Source organism: Dromaius novaehollandiae, chromosome 16 (assembly GCF_036370855.1).
Source record: "Dromaius novaehollandiae isolate bDroNov1 chromosome 16, bDroNov1.hap1, whole genome shotgun sequence".
NCBI classification, from domain to species: Eukaryota; Metazoa; Chordata; class Aves; order Casuariiformes; family Dromaiidae; genus Dromaius; species Dromaius novaehollandiae.
This window is the reverse complement of record NC_088113.1, coordinates 10745276-10769455: the sequence shown is the minus strand read 5'-3', so window position 1 is coordinate 10769455 and position 24180 is coordinate 10745276. Positions and strand designations below refer to the sequence as shown.

The window sequence follows — 24180 nt, the reverse complement described above, 5'->3', positions numbered from 1 at the left end:
TCACCAGGTGTCACAGGGGACAAATCTGCCACCCTCGCCCACGCTTTTCCCGTGGCTGAGGATGGAGAGCAGTCCCTCTGCTGTGTGTTTCATTTGCTGGCCGCACTGCCTTCGAGGCGAGCCCTCGCCCGCGTTCTGCGTGGTGCGTGAGCGTGCTGCTGGGCAGCGGCGACTTCGCGGGGTGGGGAAGGTACTGCAGCGGCGTGGGCAGCGCTGAGCCCCTGTGCGGGGCCGCGGCGTGCCTGGCGAGGGAGCGTGCGGCAGTTTGTGCAGGAGGGGCGAGGAAGCAGCCGCTTTCCCAGGCTGGGGGAGGCTGGGAGCCTCCTCGGGGAGCTCGCAGGTGGCACGCTGCCCGCCCCGCGCTGTCCTACCTGCCTGGAGAGCTGACGCGGTGGCCTGAGCAGAGCCGGACGTCTAACACAGGGCTCCCGAGGGGGGCAGGGCGGCTGCGGGGTGCTGGAGCAGGGCGCGCGGCGTGCTGCGAGCAGCTGGACGTGAGCTAAGGATGCCCCCAGCGAGGCTGAGCTCAGCCCCACCAGCAGACCCGCTGCGGGCAGGCAGCACGCCTGACCGCTCTGCCCGCCGTCCCCCATCTGTGCAAACACTCCTTTAACCGTCTCCCGGTGATGCCAGGATTAGGTTTTGTTTGTAAAGCCGTTTGAAGATGTTTGTTCCCAACTATCGTGTTTATTGAAATGCAGCCTTTGGCTGCTCTCTGTAGGCGCCTGCGGAGCAGCAACAAAGATGATCAACCGTGCGGTTTCACGACTGGTGCGGTGTTGTGAGATGGAGCCCCGCGGGGGGGTCGGAGCCCGGCCCTCGCATGGGGCACGCTCGTGGGACAAGGCTTCTAGCCGGGCCTCCTGAACTGGCCCTGCTGAAACCTGCTCTTCGGTGGTGCATCCAAACAGAGCAGCACGTTGCTGGCGATGAAAAGCAGGACGCTTTGCTTTTGCTCATTGCATGACAAAATTCCTCCTCATTACAGAACTTATTTTTTGCACAGCCATATAGCAGCCGGTTGATATTTCCCCTTGGTCAGCGTGGTGTTATGTATAGATTGCTGTAGTGGATGCTGAACAAATCTGCCTATCTGAGGGCAGAAAAATCACAGAAGGTGAATATCCAGCAAAGCGGAAGCTCTCTGCAAAAAACGGCTCTGGACCCATGGACCTGCGCCTCTCTGCAGCCTGGGCGTTTTCACAAAGGGTTTGAGTGTTGCCTGCTGCAAATACAGTTTCAAGCCACCAATATTCTTTGAGAGGTTGATCTGACTTTGTAAAAAAAGTCATAACTATATATTTTGAGACCAAGTTTAGCTCAACTGAGTTTAAAACCTCTTCAGGGCTCAGGCGCAAGCATTGTGGGTTGCTGTAGCTCCGTGAGACACAGGGATGCCCTGCCCTGGCTTGCTTGGAAGGGGTATTTCTCCGGGGGTAACGGTGTGCTGGTCTTTGTGCACGCTGAAACGCTCCTGCCCATCTCCTCGACGGTCATGAGAGTCGGAGGGAATGTGGACCGCGATCACTTATGTTGCACATAGCCGCTGGGTGTCCCTCTACCATCGCCAGCAGCGCTAGAGAAATCTCAACATCTGGGAAAACGTTCCTGCGGTAGCAAACCCTTGCAGCTGCTTGCTGGACAGACAGCAAGGCTCGGCTTCTTTTTACTGCTTAAATGCTCCTGCTTTTAAGAATGAGTTACTGCCTCAGGGGACCAAATTCAGGCCTGCCGTGAACAGGTTCATTTCAGGGACTTTGCGGCACTGCCTGTTCTTGCAGCGCGCCTGAATTTCACCCAAAATGCAGTGAAGAGCAGGTGCGTGCTGGTAAGCGATATAAAGAGGAATAAAAGGAAAGAGGGAATGACAAATGAATGGAAATAGTGGAGTTTCATTAGAAGAATCTGCGGCGTTAGGATTTCAAAGGAATTGCTGGTTATTGGTTAAGTTGCCTTTTTTGTTGATTTTGGTGTCTGATCATCATCAGTGATTTCTCTTCTGGAGGGGGGAGTCGGTCCCTCAGCTCGGGAGAACTAGTTTGGTGTTAGCTTGTGGTTATAACGATAAGTTCTGTTTTGCCCGCCGATGCCATAGGTGCAGAACTGAAATACGGGGATTTTTGGAGGTGGATGTTGGCTGATTGTAGACTGATAGGAGTGCTAAGAGGAAAACCACCTGTGGAAGAAAACCTACACTAGTATGGAAAGAAGTTGGAATGAAAATGTAGTTGCATAATCTGGGTGTGATGTTAGCATGACTTTTGGACAGTGTCTTCTGTGCGTGCAGTTACTGTGTATATATGTGAAAATTGTGCATACAGGTTAAATGGGTGTAGGTTTTTTGAGTGTGATTTTTTTTCCAGTCTAGGCCTTGATGTTTGCAGGAAATGGATATTTTCCAGTTTTGCGAAATGCAAAACATTGATAACCTTCTGCAGCCCTCCTCTCCCATCAGTGCTGATAGGAAAGCAAATTAGTGCAATAAAAGCATAAAAGCTCATTTGTAGCCCAGAGTTCAGCATGTGAGCGTCACGGCAAACAGACAGAGCCTCTCCCCGGCCGGACACAAGCCCCGTGTCCCCCAGCCGTCCCCCTGGGCGCCATGTGGCACCTCTTTCTTTTGCATGAACAGACCTTGTGCACCTAGTTACTCTATATGGAGGTGCTGCAAACTGCTGCCAGCCCGAGCGCAATAGGAGACGGGGTGCTGCAAACACCGCCAGCCCCGCAGAGGGCTCCTGGAGCGCGCTTGCCACGGTCGCGTGTTTTGCAGGGACGGCATCTGCCCTGCGAGTGTGCCCCCCCCTCCCCCCCGTGGCCCTTAACCTGCCTGGTACTATGTATTGCATTAGTTGTCTTGACTTTCATACCCAGAACGGAGAGGGGAAATCTGACCACAGTAATGAATACAGAGGCCAGAAAGGTCGGGGAGGGGCACGGAGGGGGCAGCTGCGGCTGCTGTGGGCAGAAATGGGGGGGCAGAGCCTGAGTTTACAAGGGAAAAGGAAATGGGTGGGGTTAGATGGTAGTGCCCGGCTGAAGCCCTGAAGGGCCCGGTGAACCCGCGTGCGGCCCCGGCACGGTGCTCCCGGCTGAGAAGTGCTGGGTCTGTGCACAGTGCTGGCGCTGGGGAGCCGAGCGGGTGGACGGGAGCACTGAACAGGGCGGCAGGCATGAACCGTGGCTCGGGGGGAGGGAAAGCGCTCCCGCTCCTGCTCCCCGCTCCCTCCACACTGGCAGAAACCTGCACCGCCGTAAGGGAGAGGACGGACCATGGCACGGGTGTCCCATGACACTTTGGAAGCTCTTCGCTGTCTGTGTCACTGTTTGAGGAGGGCCGTAATGATGCCATCAGCATTCAGTCCCCCACCCGGGGGCAGACGTGGGGATTAACCGAATCGTTATTTTTTGTGCAGATTTATGAATACACTGTTACGGAGAGGGAGGAGGCCGGAGCAGAGGCAGTTCCCATCAGGAGCGGAGCCGGGTCCGGCAGGGGCACAGTCCAGTCTCTAATACTGATCCTATTACCCCGCTCTCGCGCTCTGATTCCTTGTTCTCTCTGTGCCAGTGACTCACAGTTTTTATAAGCTTCAGCCAGGTTTCCGAGTGGACTCTCTTCTTTTTTTCTTTTTCTTTTTTTCCCCCAGTTCGTTTGACTCTAACTTCATCGACACGCCAGGAGTGAGCTGCCCGGAGGCAGTAGTGCTCCGGGGAGCTGGTTAGCCGCGAAGCGGGCAGGGTTATCTGTATACGCTGGGCCCCTGGTGCTGCAGGGCTCCGCTCACCCAGGTTTTGAACATGCTTTCGGGCAGTCAGAAGATGCTGGTGAAGTACCAAGTTAGGCCAGGTGAGAAGTCCAGCCCACTTGGCTGCCTCCTCCCTCCCTTTCCCCTTGGATCTCCTGCTCCGTCCAGTGATACAGTGGATCTGCCTCCCGCCAGGCTCCCTGCAGGCACATGGAGACCGGCGATCGCTGAGATCCTTGCTGGGATCTACCGCAGGGTGATGGAGGTGATCCCGCGGAGCTGGAGTCGGGCAGCACTTGTGCTGTCTTTTGGACTCAGGGTTGAAGCATCCTTAACCGCAGGGGTCTGGTCCACGCCAGATTACCGTAAGGCCAGCCAGGGTAGAGTCATATGCTGCTCGCTTTCTTTCTTCGGCTCACACTTGCGGGAGCCAAGGCTTTGCCTCCTGCTTTGCTGGTATTTCCCATGGCCTTATCCCGATCTGCACCACCGGCCTTTTGTTTGCTGGTTTTTTTCTGCTGTTTAACGCAGAAAAGTGTTTCATGTGACACTGCAAACAGCTCATCAGACATCGGAGCTGGTGGTTAAACTCACTTGACAGAAACAACCCCAATTCTCGGTTTTTCTCATGCTTTTGACTTTTTTATAATGTGCATTTGTATGTTATTTCTGTCCACTGGGGGAAATGTATGAGAACTAAAACACATATTTAAACTTCTGGATTTGGGTTGGTTTTTTTCTAGCAGTCCCTTGTACGCACTGTTTCCTTGCATTAGGTGGAGAGAGCCTCAGTCACTAGCATAACTCGGTGATATTTTATGGCCCGCAGTATCCTGACGCTCAGACTGGATGAGCTGTTGCGATGTTAGAGTCCTTGGATCTGTTTGGAAACGCCTCTGCCACTAAACCCCTCCGGCTGCAAAGACTCGCGGCTAAAGCGGCTGCGACCGGGGGATGTAGGAGGGATGAGAAAAGTCGCCTTTGACCCTTTCCTGAGGCGGGAGCTGCAGGAAGCGTAGAGCTAGTTTTGCTGGAAATGGGGCCGCTGGAGCTGGATACATTAACAGAAAGGCAGGTTTTACCTTGCTTGTGTTTTGAGTGTCCTCCCCCCGTGATGGCTCGAGCGCCAGCGTCCTGCCAGGCTGCGGCACCTCCCCGGCTGCCCGCTCGCTCCTGCGGCTGCGGCTGCCGGGAAAGGGCACGAGCTCCGGTGAAGATACCACAGGGAGCATTTTGAGGTCCGAATATTAAAAGGTAGACTGGGTTTGGGGGCTGAATATCTTTACGTGGTGCACAGGGCGCTGGGTGTTAGTGCAGTGCAATGTTACACCGTGCTTAAGGGCGCCCGTTTCATGTTTCTGATGAACTCTCTGATGCTCCCGGCCTCCTGGGGCAGTAACAAAGTCGTTTTGAAGCCAGTTGCTATTTTGCATTGACTTTTAACTTCTTCGGGCAGACAAAACTGGAAATAAAGGCCTTATTTTCCCGAGACTTGTGTCCGTGCAATGAAGGGGAGTCTCAGAGGAAGGTCCCCGGTGAGTCGCGCCGTGGGCCGAAGGTGACGGGCAGCCGCGCGGAGGTGAAGCTGCACGCGGAGCCTCGGGGCAGCCGCTCGCCATCTGCACCGCCGACTTGCCGCGGCCTGTTGCCCACCCTGGCACGTGCTCCGCGGGGCGCTCGGGGTGACCGGGCTGCCCCCAGGCAGCTCTGCCGCGGTGGCACAGCGTGCCGCTCCTGCCGACCGACACCGCCCGCCCGCGCGGCGCCTGCGGGACCCTGGGCGGCCCCTCGCCCCGGCTGGCAGTGACGGTCCCCGCGGCACTGGCGTCCCCGAGGGCTGTGGGTCTGGTGCCCTGTGGGTCGGTGCAGGGTGGCAGCTCTCACACTGGGGGCATTTTGGACTGCGGCGGTGTCACACAGGATACTGAGGCTGGGGGTGGTATAGTGGGACAGGGGCAGTATAGCGGGCGGGGGGGTGGTACGGTGGTGGGGTGGGATAGCAATAGCGGACAGGGAGCGGTATAGTGGGGTGGGGGACAGTGCGGTGGGGCAGTATAGCAGGTGGGGGGCAGGGTAGCAGGGGGATGGTATAGAGGGGCGGGGGGCGGTACAGCAGATGGGTGTCAGTCAGGTGGGGCAGCATAGCGGGCGCAGCGCAGCGGGCAGAGAGCGGTGTAGCGGGGTAGGGGTGGTGCTAGGGGAGGGCGGTATAGCGGGGGGGCAGTGCGGCAGGTAGAGGGAGGCGGGGGACGGGGCGATGTAGCGGGTGGTGGGGCGGTGTGGTGAGGGGGTGGCATGGAGGGGTGGGAGAGCGCTGTAGTGGGGCGGGCGGGGGGCGGTATAGCGGGGCGGGGCGGCGCTCGGTGCCCGGCCCCAGCCCTCCCCCGGCGCGCCCGGCCCCGCGGCATAAAGCGGCGGGCGGCGGCGGCCCCGGCGGGCCGAGCCGAGCCGGGCCGGGCCGGGCGGGATGGCGGCGCTGGGGGCGCTGGTGAAGAAGGTGTGGAGCGTGCGGCGGGTGCTGGTGCTGCTGGGCGCGCCGCTGGCGCTGCTGCCCGTGCTGCTCAGCCTGCCCCCCAAGGTACCGCGGCCGGGGGTGCCCCCCGAGGGTGCCGGCTGGAGGGCAGGGATGGGGGGCACGGGCCGGGGTCACCCATGGGGGCACCGGCTGGAGGACGGGAGCATGGGCCGGGGAACACCAACCGGGGCATGGACTTGGGGCATGGACTGGGGGCACGGGCTGAGGGTACAGAGCCGGGTTACAGACTGGGGGCCTCGCGGCCCCGTCCCACCTGCCTGCGGCTCGGCTGCAGCTGAGCTGGGCCCTCGCCAGGGTCGCCTTGCTGCCCTCGAGGGTTCCCCGTGCGCTGCCGAGCGGTTGCTGCCGAGCAGGCTGCAGTCCGGAGGGACCCGCGTGGTGGCCGGGGAGCCTCCTGAGCGCGGACCCCTTGGCCTGGCGGGGAGGGCACCGCTGGAGCCCGCGGTCTGGCAGAGCACCGCATCTGGGAAGTGCGCTTCTGCAGCCCCCTCGGAGAGAGGTCGGAGGGGGTTATTTTAGCTTTTTAGGGGAAAGGAGGGGTAGATAACATAAACTTTATCTTGCTCATGTAGACACTTGTGGAGGTTTAAAGAACTCGGGGCTCAGAGCTGGCTCGAGCGAAGTGGTGCTGCGCAGTACTTTTCTGTCTGTGCGCATGGGAAGCTTCGCTGCCGTATGGTAGTTTTTATCGAAGGAGGTTGCGTATCAGTTGCTCCACTTCCCAGCCGGGGAAACTGAGGTGCAGAACAGGGGCATGGCCAGGGTCACCCAGCAAGCTCCTGGCAGAGCTGCGGCAGAAAGCAAGTCCCGAGGCTGTGGTCCCGCGGTCCGGCAAAGCTGCCGCCTCGGCGCTGCCCCTTGCCCAGCGAGCAGGAGGTTGCGATAGACAGCAGCGCTGAGCAGCGGGAGAGCAAAGCCGGTGCGGTGGTGGGATTCGTGCTAAAGCCGGCTGTGAAAGGCGGTGTAGCTGCTCTGCTCCGGGCCATCACTCCCTTTGCGACAGAAGTGGGGGTCGGCACCTTGCGGGTGTGGGTGCTGGGCAGCGTGGGACCTCTGTTACTGTAGCTGGGGAGGCTTTGCAAGGGAAATGTTTGAGCTGTTCTGTAGACATGAAGTTAACTGGTCTCCTGGTAAGGTTTGGGGTTTTGGATGTGTGTTAGGCAGCACATTCAGCAATTTGTCTGTGGCAAAACTTTGGGAAATGAAGGATTTTTGCACCTCTCCCGTACACGCAGCTTTCGTGCACTGAGACCATACGAGTGCTGGGTGGAAGTCCATGTGGCAATAAAGTCACTGGGAAGCGTTTTTGCCGATGACTTCAGGGTGGCCAGGATTTCACTCTCATATTCTGACTCAAATCCATTTGAGAATGACTTTGTTTATAGCAAGAAGTGAGCGATGTTCAGTAGTTAGTGATTATGGAATGGTTCAGAGGCTGTAAGGACACGAAGGTGGCATTTGCTTCCACCTGTATACTTCTTGTCAGGTAAAACCTTTACTTTCAAGATAACAACATAAATCTCCCAAATAAAAAAACCCCAAACAAACAAAAAGCATTGCTTTATTTCAGGACACAACATTTTAAAAGAGAATTTTTCTTTGTATTTAAAATCCCTTGTTTCCTATTTTGCATTATTTGGCTGAGTACTTAACAGGAATATATTAAATATTTGCTTGCCTCAAAGAGCAGAAAGCGAATTACTTAGCAGGTGCTTAATACCTTTGTAGATTCATAAACAGCTCATTGTGTTAGCTTGTACATTCATTTAGTGTAGCTGAACAAGTGACTTCAATGACTTTTAATGGTATTCTGTTTGACTTTGGCACTTGTAAAATCTTGAGACACGGTCAGAGGGTGAGGCGAGGCTGTGAGCTCAGCGCAAGCTTGTGCCTGAGCCGAGCTCGGAGCTAGCCCAAAATGTCCTCACGCAGTGATGAATCATGAGAATACATCACGCATCAGGCTGGCGCTGTGCTGCTGGAAAGCCCTCGCTGTGATACCCATTTTTACTCATTGAAGCATACACTGATACATGCGGTGTAAAGATCTGGGTATTCAGGGAGATTTCACCTCACATGCAGAAGAAATGTCTGCTGGTGTAACTAGTGTTAGAAAACACAAGCTGTGGTTTTGTGATACGGTGTTAGCATGCTCCTTGTGTGCAAGCTCAGAGGACTTCAGAGGCAGTCTAGTCTGCCCAACAGGTTTTTCTTAAGGAAAAATGTGTGAGGCAGAAGTGGGACTTCCCAGCTTTCCACAAAGTGGGACATTTGCAACTGAGAGGGACAAGGACCAGCAAGGCAGCCGTGGGCCGGGAGCGAGAGGCACCAGCAGCGCTACTGAAGGGAGTTGCTGGCTGACCTGCCTGCCTGCATTAGTGAGTTGTTCTTCATTTTCCATAAGCTGTAAATGCATTACGGCTAATAGCAGTGAGACTGACTGTTACCTGTACTGGTCGCTGTCAAAACACTGATGCTTTGATAGCATGACTGTTAGCCAGGGCAGTGTTCGTGGGCTTAAAGCAAATGTGGGCTGCAGTTTCACCAAATTCTCCCAAAGTTTAGCATATGGATGAACCTGCAGCTGTTAGTTACTATCAGAAAATTGTATCTATTCATGTTTAGGGGTCAATGAATCATCTACAGTTTCAGCATTAAATTGTCTCTTACTTGTGCAGCAAGAAAGGGAACTTGCTGTTGCATCAGCATGGGGTTAACTTCTGAAGTCCAGCGCTGTGCTTTACCCTGCTCTCTGCAGCTTGAGCTGCAGGGGGCTGTGAGGAAAGGAAGGGAACAGATTACGCGCTTAACAGCGATGTGAAAACACAAAGAGAGGGGAATAGGCGAAGCCTCAGCAGGTGGGGGAGTCTTGCGTGGTTGGTGTTTGGAAATTATCCCAGCGTGTGATGGAAAATGTGTGCCCTCAGCTGCACTGCTTGAGTCAAATGATTTAGCCAAATGCAGGCCAAGGGTCCAGCCTCGTGCTGTCCTGGGTAGCCACGTTGCAAGAGCTAGTTCAGAGAGCCAACAAGCTCCATCTCAAACTGAATTCAACCTACTGGCCCATGACTGTTGTTACTCAGAGGCTGGTCCAGAAAGGACACCTGTAGAGAGCAAGCTGGTGGCAAGACCAGTGCCTTGGTGAGGTGGAGTCATCTTAGCAAGCTCTCTGCTACTAATTTCTCACACACCTGGGAACATCTGGGAAAATCTGTATTACCCCACAGGGCGTTAAACTGGTAGAATAAGAGAAGCAGCAAGGCCCAGCACTCGCTAGTCTCAGATGAGGTTTCCCTCATGAAAGAATGTTTTAGAGGCATCTCTGCTGTACTTTCCTGCTCTTGGGGTGCTGAAATCTGTTCCCACATCATGTCAGCATTTACCTTCTCAGGAAAATTTCTCTTCTCCAGGAAGAGTCTTCATGTTTCAGTTGTCTGCTCTGATATCAACCCCTTAAGGCTTTTTGGTCATCCTTGTCCCCACTGAGATGCTCAGCAGTTTTAATCTTGCAGGGGAACAGAGCCATAAAGAGCCATCTGAGCTTTGGCTTTGAGAGCAACATTTCACTTCGATTTGGAGACCAAGAAACCATGATCTAAAGTTGAGTATGAGAGAGAACAAGTGGGATGTGACTTCTTGGAAAGGTGTGTGCTTCTCAGTGAAACCCTGTGAGCAATGGGTTTTCCAGTGAATCTGCACTTAGGTGACCTTTCCCTGGAGACAAAATCCTTTGAGAAAAATCATGCATCAAGTCTGGCCTTGCTTATTGCTGCTGAACTTCAGCATCCATACCTGCAAGGTACTACTAAAATCCTCCGTGGCTGTCACCCTGCAGCAGTTGTTCTCCAGGCACCCATGCAGAACTCCATCCATGTCCCTGCACAGGTGGACAGAGTCATGGCAGGCACTAGTGCTGATGTTTTAATGATGCCTCTCACTTTTATTTGAAGCCCTTTTCAGGTTGCAGTCTAGGAGAAGGAGATTTGCATAAGTGGTTTTGTCTGCAAACTCATTTTTCTTAAATAGAGAAACAAAATTTCTGCTTTGTCGGTAGGTTTGCTTAGACCTCGGGGAGCGCTCCCTGAGTTGTGGCTGGAACACAGAGTTGTCTGTCCTGTAAAAGAGTACAGTGAGACATTCGGTGTGGTGCTGCTTCCCTGCAATCAGCTGGTTGTTGCTGAAATGGTTGGACATTTGACCCATGAGAGGAAGTGCCTACTTGGGAGAGCTGTGAATGATTGCAAAGAGCTCTGGCAGGGCAGGAGGGGGCTGGAAGAACTGTTCTGCTGGAAGGGGCATGGGGGGCACTTTCAATGAGCTGTGCAAAGAGCTTGTTCCAACAGCTCCTAATGAACTCAATGTCTACAGACTCTTGGCTTGGTAACAGCTGAGGCAGCCAAATCTGCTAAAAGGAGCTCTGAGCAGGCAAATAGGGCCCAATGCCTTCAAAAAACAGACTTGTCTTCCTGAGCGGACATCGACCAATTTAAAATTAACTTGGAAGTGATGAGTCCTCCTCACTAGAACAAGGAGACTTAAGAATGAAGAAAAATGACATTACTTGCATTTGAAAGCAAAGACCGTGGACCGCTTCCAAGCTATGCCATTACGGGGGCAATGAGTGATGCAAATAGGGGCCAGTAACGTGGCCGGTGAGGAGCACTGCATCCCCAGCAAGGTACAGGGGCACCGACTGCCAGGCGGGAGTGACGAATGCTGGCTGCCGTGTGGCGTGCAGGAGCACAGGCGGGCAAAGGGGCCGTTAGGAGAGCAGCCTGGCAGGTGGAATGAGCAATTGCAGCCTGGTTACACGTCATGCACGAAGTCCATGTCTGCGTTAGGTATGTTCTTGGTGATTTAGAAGCCACTCTCGCAAAACCAAAAGCAGTTACCAGCCAAAGCAGTTGAGAGGGAGAACTTCAGCAAGGAGAGTGGTAGCTGGAAGCTGGGTGACTGTGTTTTGCCACGTGCACTGAGAGCTTCTGTTTGGAGAGACGGCTAACCTGGCAAAGCAGCAATTTGGTACAGAGGGGAAGTGAAAGCAGAAATACTTTGGAGAAAAGGGAAGTTGACAAGAATGAATATTAGTTGGGAGCTGTGAACCATAGAAAACTGAAAAAGGGAGAGGAAAGGATTGAGGGGGAAATCCCTGGGCAGGGTGTTGAGGGTGATAAGCGGTTTTTCAAGTGTTAGGCACAAAAGGAATCTGACCCGTGATATTCTGTTCCTAGATGGATAATGCAGAAAAAGCCATTTGCAGCAAGCATTTCTGTTCTGTGCTCTGCAGAGTGCTGGTAGTACAATCCTGTAATATGAATATGAAGTTGAATGATAAAGACATTTTTATCGTGACAGAAACTAAAGGAAAATTAAAATACTTGCATCTAACCCTGGATACTTTAAAATCTGCAGGTCTAGACAACTTACGTACAAGAATTTTTAAAGAGCTGCCTGAGGAGCTCTGCAGATCAATGAACTGGGTGCATTTCCACCCACCTCAGGGTAGATGCACATAGCTGGGAGTGGTGACTGTAGGCCCTGCCTGTCTGGAGTCCCTCTTGGGGAGCAGGTTCCTAAAAAGGCCTTGAGATGGCAATATGTCATAGGTTGAACATGGCTATTGAGACTGGCTACCTCCAGCCAAAAGGGCTAATGTGAATTTTTATGTATAAACACATGAAAAGTTGAGTAAGAGCAGTGAGGAACTCCTAGGTCACTATTTGCTGTAGTCGTAATTATCACCAAAACACCCTGCATTCTCATTTTCACAATTCAAAAGAGACTTTGATAAATTGGAGGAGTCTCAGAGAGCAGAGTGAGTAAAGGACTGCAAAACAGGCTGCACAGTGAGAGACTGCAGGAGCTCGGCCTATTTCTCAAAGAACAAAAAGGCAAAGAGTGACTTGTTCACCATCTTGAAGGCACATCCATCATGAGCAGAGTTTGGATAGGGGCTGCCCAGGATAGAGGATAAAGGGAGAGCATTTAACGAGATGCAGAGGGTGGAAGCTAACAGATTACCACAACATATTTCTAACAGTGAGGTTAATTAACCATAGGAGCAGCTTACTCAACTCGTTGTGGATTCACCATGACTGAAAAAGTTTCTTTTTTTCAAACCAAATGTGGATCTATCTAAAAAAACCCTGATGCTAAAATAGAAATTTCTTCAAGTAAGGAGCCCTTTTAACCTCATATAGGATGTTGGATCATCACATTGTGCTGCTTTCACTTTATAGTCAATGAATGGTTGAATTCCTGGGATCTGCTGGTGTCTCTAGGAGGAGATATGAGCCCTGGGGTTGAGACCTCTGAGGCAGGGAGGATTTTCCCTACGATGCCCACTTTTTATCATGTTTCCTATGTGATCCTGATCATTAGCTCAGTTTCTGAGCTTCTGCTGCCACGTTCATAAAGTGGAGAGAATGATTCTGTTTTTCTGCCAGTTGCAAAACACGTCTAGAACTTCACATAAAAGTGCTTCCTAAGCTTTTGTCTCTTTTATCGTAATTCCAGAGCAAAATATCTTTTTGAGCATTCACTGCAGCTCTTAATGCTTGTGTCCCTGTGGTAATGGCCCCTTTTTAGCCACTCTGCAAATACCCAGTGGGAGCAAAACAAGTCTGCTGGCATGAGTGCTGGTAAACAGGGCTTGTTTTATGTCCAGATTACATAATGTTTGCAGGAGCTGAGTTGGTAGAAATTGGATTCAGATGTCCATCTAACTGGAGAATAGGCTGTGCGGCTAAGGTGACGGGGGAGACCGTCTGAGCTGCGAATTGTGAGCAGTTTGTGAGCAAGATGCTGAAGGCAGTGCTGGGTTTTTTTGTATCAAGAATTTGAATATCACGGATAAGATGTTCCTTCATGACAGTAGTGAGACAAAAGGGCTTGAAAAGCTGTGGTTTCAGGCAAAGCAAAAATCTCCTGGTGTTGAGCTGGAGGTCCTGGAGCATCCCCTGATGCTTGCACGGCCCCTCCTTTGCTCATTTTCCTGCGGGCACATGAGGAGAGCCCATGTTTGGGACACAAGGCTGCGATGGCCACGTGGCATGGAAAGCTCATTGGAGCAAAACTGAAGCTGGGCAGGGTGCCTTCGGCGGGGCCCGAGGCCGGCGTGACACAAGGACGAGCGAAAGCCCTGCTGTCCCCTTCCAGCCCGGCTGCCCACGGGATGCTTCCCTGCCGAGGCGTGCTGCCTGCCTTCCTCTGCTGCCGCTTGGCTGAGCCCTGAGCATGGAAAATCCCAGGTCTTTTGGGGCGGCGAAGACAGGTCCCGGGTCTGGCGGGGCAGAGGTCATCCTGGAGGCTCTTGTGCAACAGGAAGGTGAGATGTTGTAGTCCAGAGCTGCAAAGCCCTTCCCGGCAAATCATTAAATGGTTATAAAATTAACCCAATCACAAGACCTATTTTAAAGTTCGTATTTGCTGCCATTTTTTTCCCCCCCCTGAACTTTGGTAGGGACTTATTTTGGAAAAACAAGGCCGTGTGGAGGTGAGGGGAGTCAAAAGGCATCTGACACTGGGCGACATAGCAGAGGAATCGCAGGATAGAGTATGCGGGGGGTGACAGCACCGCTTGCAGCAGCGTCCGCAGCCCAGAGCACGGGTGTGCGCAGCTGCGACCCGCCTGCCAAAATCTGCTGCTTCCCCACGTTTGCCAGGCTGGCCTGAGGCTGTTAGAGTGTGGTGCCTGTATACTAACCAAGCTCACAGGCAGCCGGGAGCATTAGTTAATTGATGTTTGCAAGATACCTTTCTATTTTATTAATGGTTTGCAGTCTTAAAAACTGTGCTGGGGAGTAGTTGCTCCAAATCTGAGTTATTTTTAAATGGTCTTGGTCTTTATTTGTAGAATGATTGTCTTGTCTTAAGTGAGAACTTGTTTAGTACAGGTGCAATTTGTCCTCTTTTGGGGTAAAATAAGTTAAGTAAGCAATACTACATCTTTCTTTTTGAAGTGGTTTGCTGTTGATCTATGTAGGTTTCACCATTTCAGAAAACCCCTCCATACCGTAATTTTCTGCCCTGTTTTAGTTGTGCACCTTGCAATGAAGATCAATTACTGGATCCATGCTGTGTTTCATTGCAACATTTTCCATATACTAGAAAATAAATATCCCTTACCTTACGACTAGCTTTCTGAATTGCTTCACCTGTTTCATCAGGTCGGTTGAAGTCTTCCCTGATCTGCTCTTATATCAAGGTGGTATTAAAAAATTTTTGGTTGTTCTACCCCTGTCAGAGGCAAAGCATGTTTATTTTGAAGTCACTCTGGTGAAAATTTCCTTGCAGAAAACTGGAGAAGATTGTGCTATTGGGAGGAAAATATGTTTTATGTGACCCTTAGTGAGTAAATGGAAAATAACTTAATGAGAGCAAAGCTATTTTTTTGGTATATAAGAGGAGCCAGAGTAAAGAGAAATTATCAGTTGCCATGGGAAATAGATCACTAATCTAGTGTGCAAACATGTCACAACATGAATTCTTTATGTTTGCAAAATTTAGCACTGCTGGGTTTGTTGTTCTGGTTCTGCTGGTTTAGAGGAAGTAAAGCTATAGGGAATTCACGGGAGCTGACAAATGCCAGATGAGCCCTAGGAATATAAAGGTTTTACTTCACAGTATCTCATATGCAACTTTACCATGGTCTAAAATTAGGACTGCAAATGATCTTTAAATGCAGATCTTGGGAACCTCACATGAAGTGGTAGCTCCCCTGTGAATAATGTATTCAAAAATCCAAGTAAGTTACTCTAAATTCTTTGGTATTCTCATTTCCACATGCACTGGAGTACTTGAGTTTTACTAGCAAAATTGCTTGTGAAATGCAAAGCTAGAATACTGAAAGCAAGTATCAAGTTCTCTTGCTCTTTCCAATTTGCAAACACTCACTACAGATATATTAGATGGTAAAGCACATTAGCTTAAATTCACTTAGCTCTATCCATCCAGGGTGTCAGAGTAGATTCTGCTCTTTAGCTCTCAATAATTGTGATTATTTTTCATCGTGTGTGTGTATGTGTGTGTGTGTGTGTGTGTGTGTGTGTGTTACTGAGCTGGTGTCTGCAGTGGGAGCTGGAGGCTACCACGTTCAGCTAAGGCTTGAAGTGATTTTTTGCCGGTGGCCAGGCAGGTTTTGCCTCAGCCTTACCAGCTCTCATGGCTTGCTGCACACTCAAACACTTCATCTGAGACCACTTTATCTCCAAAACGCAGTTTCATACAATTCCCACTTCATGCTGTTCCCCGAATCAGCTGAGCCAAGGCCAATGGGGGCTACCGTCGCCCTCAGAGAAGTAAGTCCTGGGCGAAGGTCCAAGCGGAGGTACAGAGATGGCTTTGAATAACAATTCAACCTGTTCAACAAGCTGGAAAATAGTGGCAAAATAAATAGCTCTGGTGCTTCCAAATGACTCCGAGCTGTTATTTATAGCCCTGTGGGCGCGCTGCCTCGCAGGCACGGACAATAACCCTCTTCAGCCCTGTGGTGACGGACGGGTCCATCGCTCTCCAGGGTGCTCCGGGCAGTCCCCTGCCTCCCCGTGCTGCTCTGGGGCTCTCCCCTCCCTGAGCTTTGGGCAGTTGTCCTGACTTCTTTCCCCAGCTCATTATTTCAGCTAGGGCTGTCATGACAAATGACTTTGGTCATCCTGGGCGGATGAATGAAGCCTCGCCGCAGCTGCAGCGATGGAGCCTGGCTCGCTGCCAGCCTTGGACGAGGGCTCGGTGGCACTGAATATGGGCAAGCTCACGGCAAATAGGAAGTGGCACGGCACCATAACTCTTGATTTACTGATTTCCGTAGGGACTGGGATGGGTTGCCTTGGAATTGTTTCACACAGATCTCTCCGGAGACTCTGATCCAATAAAAGAAACCTTTCTGTATGCCTCCTTTTGCAAATATGGAGACCCAACATGTCCCTTGGACCTCTCTCAAAGGTGTTTTCTCATAGCCATGCAAAGCATGGTCTGTGGAAGCTGGAGAGACTGCACAAGCAGTGCGTGCTGAGGATTAGCACCCTAATTCAATGCAGAGGAGCAGTTCCTACTCTCCACAGCTTCCCTGGCTGATGCCTCAGTGCATTGCCAGCCTGCAACGCATCGGAGGTTCAGGCAACCAAGGAAGCCCTGAACACCATGCCCAACCTGTGGAGGACAATGCCCTTGATGGGAATGCCTTGGGGGAAATACTGTATCCCTGAAGGAGTAATTGGTGGATATTGCTTGTCTGTGATAGGCGTTTCCAAGTGAAAAGACTTCTCTCTAACCCAACATGCATTACTTTATCCTCTTTGTTTCTTCTGCAGGAAGGAAGATGTCTCTACGTGATCCTACTGATGGCCCTGTACTGGTGCACGGAGGCGCTGCCGCTGGCTGTGACAGCCCTGCTGCCCATCGTCCTCTTTCCCTTCCTGGGGGTTCTTCCATCTAACAAAGTTTGCCCACAGTATTTCTTAGACACCAACTTCCTCTTTCTCAGTGGCCTCATCATGGCATCTGCCATCGAGGAGTGGAATTTGCACCGCAGGATTGCTCTCCGTGTCCTCATGTTGGTGGGAGTCCAGCCTGCCAGGTGAACAACGGAGCAACCGGGCTGTTTACGGGGGGAAGTGAGCTGCCGGCGGTCGGGAAGCCGCGCTGCACACACGCGTGCCGTGGGCAGCAACGCGAGCATCTCCCGTGCGCCAGGGAGCTTCACGTGCTTATTGAGTTTGTTCAGGCGGGCTGTTGCCTTTGCTTAGAGGCTAGCGGAGCCCAGGGACAACTGTTTTGTTCAGCACCATACTGATGCTTATTCTGGTTATTTATGCTCCTCCCTGTTACAGGGTAATCGCAGAAGTGCTTTTTCCTATTAATTTTGCATGATCCCTGCACAGGAGCTATTCTTTCTGTAGCTAAATTATGTTAGGGTACCTCTCAAACTCAAGAAATTCAGCTTTTTCTTCTTTCTGTCTTCCAGACTAATTTTAGGAATGATGTTGACAACGTCTTTCCTGTCCATGTGGTTAAGTAATACTGCCTCCACTGCTATGATGCTTCCAATTGCAAATGCAATTTTGAAAAGCCTCTTTGGGGAGAAAGACACATCTAAAGATCTGAACAGGGAAAATGAAGAAAACCAAGGTAACTGAGACAGGGCAATAGTAGAAGCAAGCTGAAGTCTCTGCTGCTGCCAGCAAATTTGCCCCATTTCATTGCCACCACTGGCACAAGTACCAGATTTCTTAGCTGCAACTTGATCTGTGTGCTAGTACCATTTTAACAATATGTACTTCATTACAGCAGTGGAAGGTTATTGGCATATAACTCCCTTTTATCCTGCCCCTTCCTCATGTCATGCAGGAGTCAATGCTTGAGTTGCAAATGTGCCTGGAAAAAACGAGAAAGAACTGGTGATACCCAGCTAACCTGCTCGGTAAACCTGCCGCCGGCACACACTCAAGTCCAGGTCTGCGCACCCCTTGGGGCACGGGGACGAGTAGATTCACGCAGGTGCCGCAGCCGTAGCCGCGGCCGGCGGCCCCCGTAGATCGAAACCCCTCCGGTGGCGGCGGCGTGGCTCCGCGCTGCTGCAGGGGTGGCTGGGGCTTGCGTGGGCTGGGGGCAGCGAGGGATGGGGGCGTCCGGGGTTGTGGCACGGTTGTGGCCGGACCGTCTCTCCTCTGCCCCTCTCCCTTTCCTCATCTCTGAGATTGGAGCCTGAGCTGGGGCGGAGGAGGAGGAGGAGGAGGAGGAGGAGGAGGAGGAAAAGGAAGGCTGGCAGGCTAAATACCCCTTTGCAAAATGCTTTGGGGTCTCCTCTTGTCCAATTTTAAGTTAGCGCTCGGTGCCGTTGCTGAGTGGGTTGTGGACAGGCTCAGGCAGGGAGACTGCAGGTGGAGAAAGTCTTCCTCGTCCCTGTTTTCACAAGTATCTAAGAGCAGTTTGTGTTTCTGGCAGGCAGTAATGAAAAACAGCAAAGCAGAGATGAAGTTGCCTTCGCAGCTATTACTGATAGTTGGAGCAATAGTCGCAGCTTCTCTTGCTTGCACTAATTAGCACTGCTTCTCTTTCTGCAATTTAAAGGCAATGGCTTTTTAGTTACTGCTGATTTCTAAGGCAGAAAAATGAGTCCCCAGAAGAAGACTCAAACATTTGCATATTCTAATAAAGATATACTTAATCATTCATCATTAATGTGTAGCAATCATGAAACATTTGTATTCCAGGTTGCTTTATCACATTTGCTGTATGAATTGCTGACCATGCACGTCTATTAAAATCAATCCCACTGACCTCCTTGCTATGATTTCCTATTCTGGAAAAGCACTGCATTTTGTGAATCTGCTCTTTAACCTTCTTGATCCCTGTCCTCTGAAATGATTTGATGTGTAGCTGTTACTATAAATACAGCAGATTTTGGGAGCATGTAAATCAAGACCCCCATTGTCCTAGACATTGGCAAGCGTGAAGTTAATGTCCTTGGTTCATAATGCTCACAGTGGCATGAGAAGGCAGAAGAGGCAAAGGGAGAAGAATGCAAGCAGAAGAATGATGAAAGTGTTACTTGGAAAATTTCCTGTGATTACATGATGAAGTATTTTTCTTTTGAGGCAGAGACTTGTAAATGTAATAAGTACAAGTGAAGGAGGAAGTAATCTGTAAAATACAGAACATCAAAATGCAGGTTTTCCTGTAGCCTTTTTACTTGAAGTTTAGTGTTTCAGGATAGACTCATCCTTTTCTGTAATCTTTCTGAATAGATGAGAAAAACTGATTTCCTTGAAGGAAGCCCTAAACCTGAAGTCAGTCAAGAACTAAGAATCTGATTTTATACCTAGAGGAGAAAAAGTGAAAATGAGCTTTCTGTAGAGGTTTCCTATCTGGCAGGTGTCATCTGCAGTCAGGACCGGTGGCACTTCTTGGATGGCCTGTTGCAGCTGAACTTTTTCCCAGACCTGAGGAAACCGGGCTCCTGACAGTGGGCCGTGTATAGAAGCAAACTTTGACATATGATAACATCAATTTGCTGATCTGCTTGGGTATGCTTTAATAGCACTGTATTAGTGGCCCAAAGGCTAAAAAGTAAATTTGTCTAGACAAAAGAAATAGATTAAAAATGCATTAAAGAATACGTAGCATTCAAAGACATTTGATTTTCAGAAGAAATCTCAACAAGTATATGAAATCAGCTCCGTGAGTATGTGACAGCTTCGCTTGCACATACCATACAAGAATTTAAATTATTTCTCTGACAAATGGATCACATTTTTATGCTGATGAGATAACTGCGAGGTTGGAATCACTTATGTCCATGCTTCCCCATGTGAGTAGTGTTTTGCAGGTCAGTAAACGTTTGTTTGCTTGAGCTGTTGATAGCTAAGGGTTTGGAATGGTTTTGAGTTCATCTTGACACTGTTGGCTACTGCTACAAAAGTCCAGTGAGATGAGCTGTGACAGCCAAAACTCCAGCTGGTTCCACTTGTTCTGATTTTGCTCCTGAATGGAGAATATCTTCTGCAAAATCAGACAGTAGGGATGACTCAACCTTGGCCATAGCGAACATCCTACGTCTTGTAACCAGTCAGATGCGGGAAGATAAACTGCGTTCAGGGCTTGGGGGGCGGGGTGGGGGGGTCTTGGTAGGTCGCGGACCTGTGAATGATGTCTCTAAGGGGGGGTGGCTGAGAAATGCATATTTTTGCCTATGTCTGCCCGTGCTGATGGGGTATGGCCCCAGCACCGCCACCAGCACCCCTCGGCGCGTGGCGACATTGCCCTTCAGGCCTCTTAGACCTTGTAGAAGCAATAGAAATGTCATTAAAGCCAAAGCTTTGTAGGACGAGCCCTTCTGCCTCTAAGGTACGGAAGGTATTTGGGTGAAATGAGAGGTGGGATGTTATGTAACTTTAAAGGTTAATTTGCAGTGAAATGGATATTTTTTTGCTCAGAGGTAGCAGATAATGTGGCCGTCATTCAGCCTCTGCCAAGATACAGAGCTAGAGAGAGAGATCGGTGGAGCTGGGCTCGTGGGTACAGCCAGCTGGTGCTCTCAAAGTCATAAAAAAGATGAAGTGGCTCTTTGGAGGAACCAAAACCATTCACTAATTGATGTGGTGTTTGAGGAATGTTTCCTGTTGAATCAAAAAGTAGGGGGAAATAATTTTTAAAACATTGGAAGGCTCTATTGCAAAATTTTCATGGTGAGCTGTTTGATTTGGAGATGAAAAAATGCTTCTTTTTGAACTTTTCCAAAGAAATCTTTTGGTAGTTTTGTTGGAAATTAATCTTTTAAATTTTGCTTTAAGACAGATAAAAATTAGAGAAAATAGTTAAAAAAAAAAAAAGGATTAGGTAACTCTACAATGAAACAAATTTTGTTTTGGGTCAATTCAAAGTTGTTTATTTTCCAGGATTTTAAAAAAATTCTACTTAAATTTATCTTTAGCTATTTTCTTTCCCCCACATTCAGGTTTTTTTGCTTCTAGCACTTAACTGGAAAATCTGTTATTCATCCCGCTCCAAGCAGGACTTCCAGAACTGCAGGATGGCCACTGAATCCTTCTCATACTGCTCAATGAGAGGTCCTTATGGCCCAGTCCTCACTCAGCGGTTTTCACCTTCTTTTGACTTTTGAACCCCTAACAATTTTCAGCCCCCCTTTTAGAAGTTTAATAGGAAAAGATTGCTCTACAGCATCTCTGACATTCCCTTCCATCGTTGCCTTTTGCAGACCTTCTTGGAGAGACAACTCACAGACGCCAGGGTCCTAGCAAGAAGAGATGGGAGTTCGGGCTTAGCAGGGGAAAAGATTGAAAATTTCTAAGAGGTGGAATGAAACATATATCTTTGCAGAGCCAGCACTAGGCTGGAGTGGGACTTAAATGATAACAAGCCTTGGGCGAAATCTGCTGGGGGATTGACAGTCAGCCATGGGTTAATGTACTTCCTAATTACATCCCGGCATCATAGCAGCATTGGGGTGAAAGCTCAGCATGTGTGTCCCAGCCCATTAACTTCAATTCAGTAAATTAGCAATGTGTAAAACATGACATTGCAAAACTCCTTGGTTCACTGAGCAGGAATGAGCCAGTTGTCTTCAGTGCACAAGTGAGGGAGTTCAGAGACTTTGACCACCGGCTCCTTTCCACGCAGCCTGCTTGCTGCCTCAGCGGGTAAACAGGCAGGAGAGGAATGTGTTTCTGCCTGGGGAAGAGTGCAAGGAAATTTGGGGCTTGCTGGGGTGGTGATGGCAAGAAGTGGGTTCTGCATGCAATGATCTGCAGAGCTGGGCAAGTGGAGGGACCCAGGCATCTGGGCTGGGATTAAGTGCAAAGACCTGCAGCAGAGGTAGGAGAGCCAGCAGTGACAGTGAAGGGGCACCTGGGCTGAAGGGGATGAAATTCAGAAATGCTCTGAGCCTGAGGAAGAATATGGAAAGTAGGGTTTAACAGCATACCTGTGTTTGTGACCTCAGGAGGTTAAGGCCTGAGTCAGAACTATGAAAAGTCACAAGCCTTAATTGCGAGATCTAGCGAAAAGGAGAGATTGTGTTGCACTTCTGATCTGTCTTTCGATTTCTGAGTCCTGTGTGTGGGACAGAGTGGGGTGCACCTCACCATTTGCTGCAAAAGAGAAGGTCAGTCGTCCTGTTCTGTTCAAAAGATGCCTTTTTCCAAGTGCTCCCGAGTCCTGCTCTCCCTCCCCGAGGTCGGCAGCAAGGGAGACGGAGAGGCAGAGATGGTGTAACCTACCCAGGAGGATCCCTGAGAGCTGGGTACGCTGCGAAGTCTCCGAGGTGGCCTCAGACTTGGGTCCTGGCGCTGGGCTTGGGGGGAAGCTCTCAGCCTGCAGGATACGTTGTTTGAAGGAAAGTGATGCTTTAAGATAGTCCTTGCTCTCTGGGTGGATTTCAGAGGATTGGGTATGAAGCCTAATCCCCAAATGTGTCCCACGGTTGCCTTTAAAGAAGGAATTATAGCTTTGTGGTGACTTTGCACAAGGTGTCTGCAGGGGATTAAAATGCTCATCCCCTGGGAGTGGGTAGCTTTGGGCCAGACAGCGCTCTTGCTATACCCTGAGGAACAGGCGTTACAAAGTTGTCAGGCTCGGCAATGTTTGTTCCTAAAAATTAGCCGTGGTTAACCAACAGAACAAATATACAATTGGGTAAATGACAACCTGGAACTGCTGTTCAAATTAGAGTATCCCAGACTGACCAGTATCAGAACTAACAAAAGTACCAAGCCCATCGGGATCTTGGAGAAGCGGTGTGCACAGAGTATGTGAGCCATCAGACTGGGGGCCTGGAGCAGCAGCTGGAGGAGATGGGCTTGTCCATCCCAGCTGGGCACTGCTGACCCCCATGCCCACAGTGTTAGTTCAGTCTTCGTTTGCGTAGTCCCTGCTCTGTAAACACACTTTCCTCCTCTGTTTGGTTCAAGGAGAGTTTTCTAGATGCTTTGAACTGTTTTAAAGTCCTAATCTTTCTTTTTCAGCATCTTTACAGCAGAATAAACTTTACACTGTACCAACTGAGATGCAGTTTCTGGCAAGTACTGAGGAGTAAGTTAACTATAAAGTTTGTATTAGAGAGTTGAGGGAATTATCCCCTGAGCTAGACACGGCTTTAGGAATGTGACATTCAGTCACTGAAATGTTTGGATTATGCTGAACTTCCCAGCCACTAACAGGCGGACCACAGAATCCCGCCTGTGTGTGTCCAGCAACCTTCTGCGTGTCCAAACCGTTGCAGAGGTTTTGGAGTTGCTTTGAAATGGTAGCCAGAGGTGTCTCCTGCTGGAAAACTGTGCCTTGATTTTTCTCAGGAACATCAAACATGTGAATCAGGTGATGTAAAAACCACCGGGTTTCACACACTGTTGATGGTCCAGCTTTGCTAACAAATGATAGGAAAGAAGCATCTGCTTGGGAGCAGATGTTTCTTGCCACTTGGTGCTATCAAAAAAAATTTTTTTTCCTTCTAGCAGAAACACTGTTGCCTTTTTGCTGTTTTACGAGCTGCTGGGAGTCTGGGGCGAGGCGTGTGCACCCTCGGCTCCCACGGGCAGGCGCTGCGGGTGGCCTCTGCAAGCCTGCCCGGTGCCAAGTGGCCACTCACTGAGCAGTGCGGAAGCCTGACAGACCCCTCCTGCCAAAATGAGCCACTTAGGTGTCCTTGAGGACATTATTAGCTTGGATTGCTAAGCACTGGGAATTTTCCCTCTGTCAAGGCTCTAAATTGGTTGCACTGTATTTAAACCAGGGCTTTCACCGGATTCTCTTTTGGAATGTTTTAAAGCAAAGATCTGAGGGAGGAGAAGGAGGTTGCCAGCGATGTGATCTCAGACTTCAAGAAGGAGGAAGAATACAAAACAAATATCTGGAAGGGTTTCCTCATCTCAATCCCATATGCAGCCAGCATCGGCGGTACAGCGACACTGACGGGAACAGCTCCAAATCTTATCCTCCTAGGACAGCTGAAGAGGTATGGGAGGCCGTCCCTGGAAAGCCCTGCTCATCTGCATGTCTGTTAGAGTAAATTCTGCAAGCCTGAAGCATATTCTCCATCTGGTTTGGAAAATCCATGCCCCTTCACAGTGTTTTGGGATGCTTTGTGAGCAGATAAAAGCAGAGAGTGATTCCAGCTACCTTAGCTGGAATAAACAGGTTTCCCATGTAGCCAGTCAAGCTTTCAGACAAATTAGTACATATATGCTTCACTTTACTGATGCTCTTAATCGCATTGAATTTAATGGGTCTTAACTGCCAGCTTAAAATTAATCTCGTAACTGTTTTGATGAAACAGGCCACGTAGTGTTTTGAGAGCAGTTGTATCTGCCACAGTTTGGTAGAAAAGAAAGGGGGAACCCATTGCTTCTGACCTCTTCTTTTAGTTGTAAAAGATGCTTC

General features: G+C 50.2%; 1 protein-coding gene across 1 annotated transcript in view; it reads left to right on the top strand.

The window, feature by feature from the left end:
• Positions 1-6171: 6171 nt before the first annotated feature.
• The window catches only part of SLC13A3 (solute carrier family 13 member 3), a 30086-nt gene continuing 12077 nt past the window's right edge, over positions 6172-24180 (top strand). Inside the window, exons 1-5 of the mRNA XM_026092998.2 lie at positions 6172-6327; positions 16596-16861; positions 17249-17412; positions 22767-22833; positions 23570-23755. Of these exons, the coding sequence (XP_025948783.2) occupies positions 6217-6327; positions 16596-16861; positions 17249-17412; positions 22767-22833; positions 23570-23755 (794 nt within the window). The 5' untranslated portion in view covers positions 6172-6216. The remainder of the gene's footprint in view (positions 6328-16595; positions 16862-17248; positions 17413-22766; positions 22834-23569; positions 23756-24180) is intronic.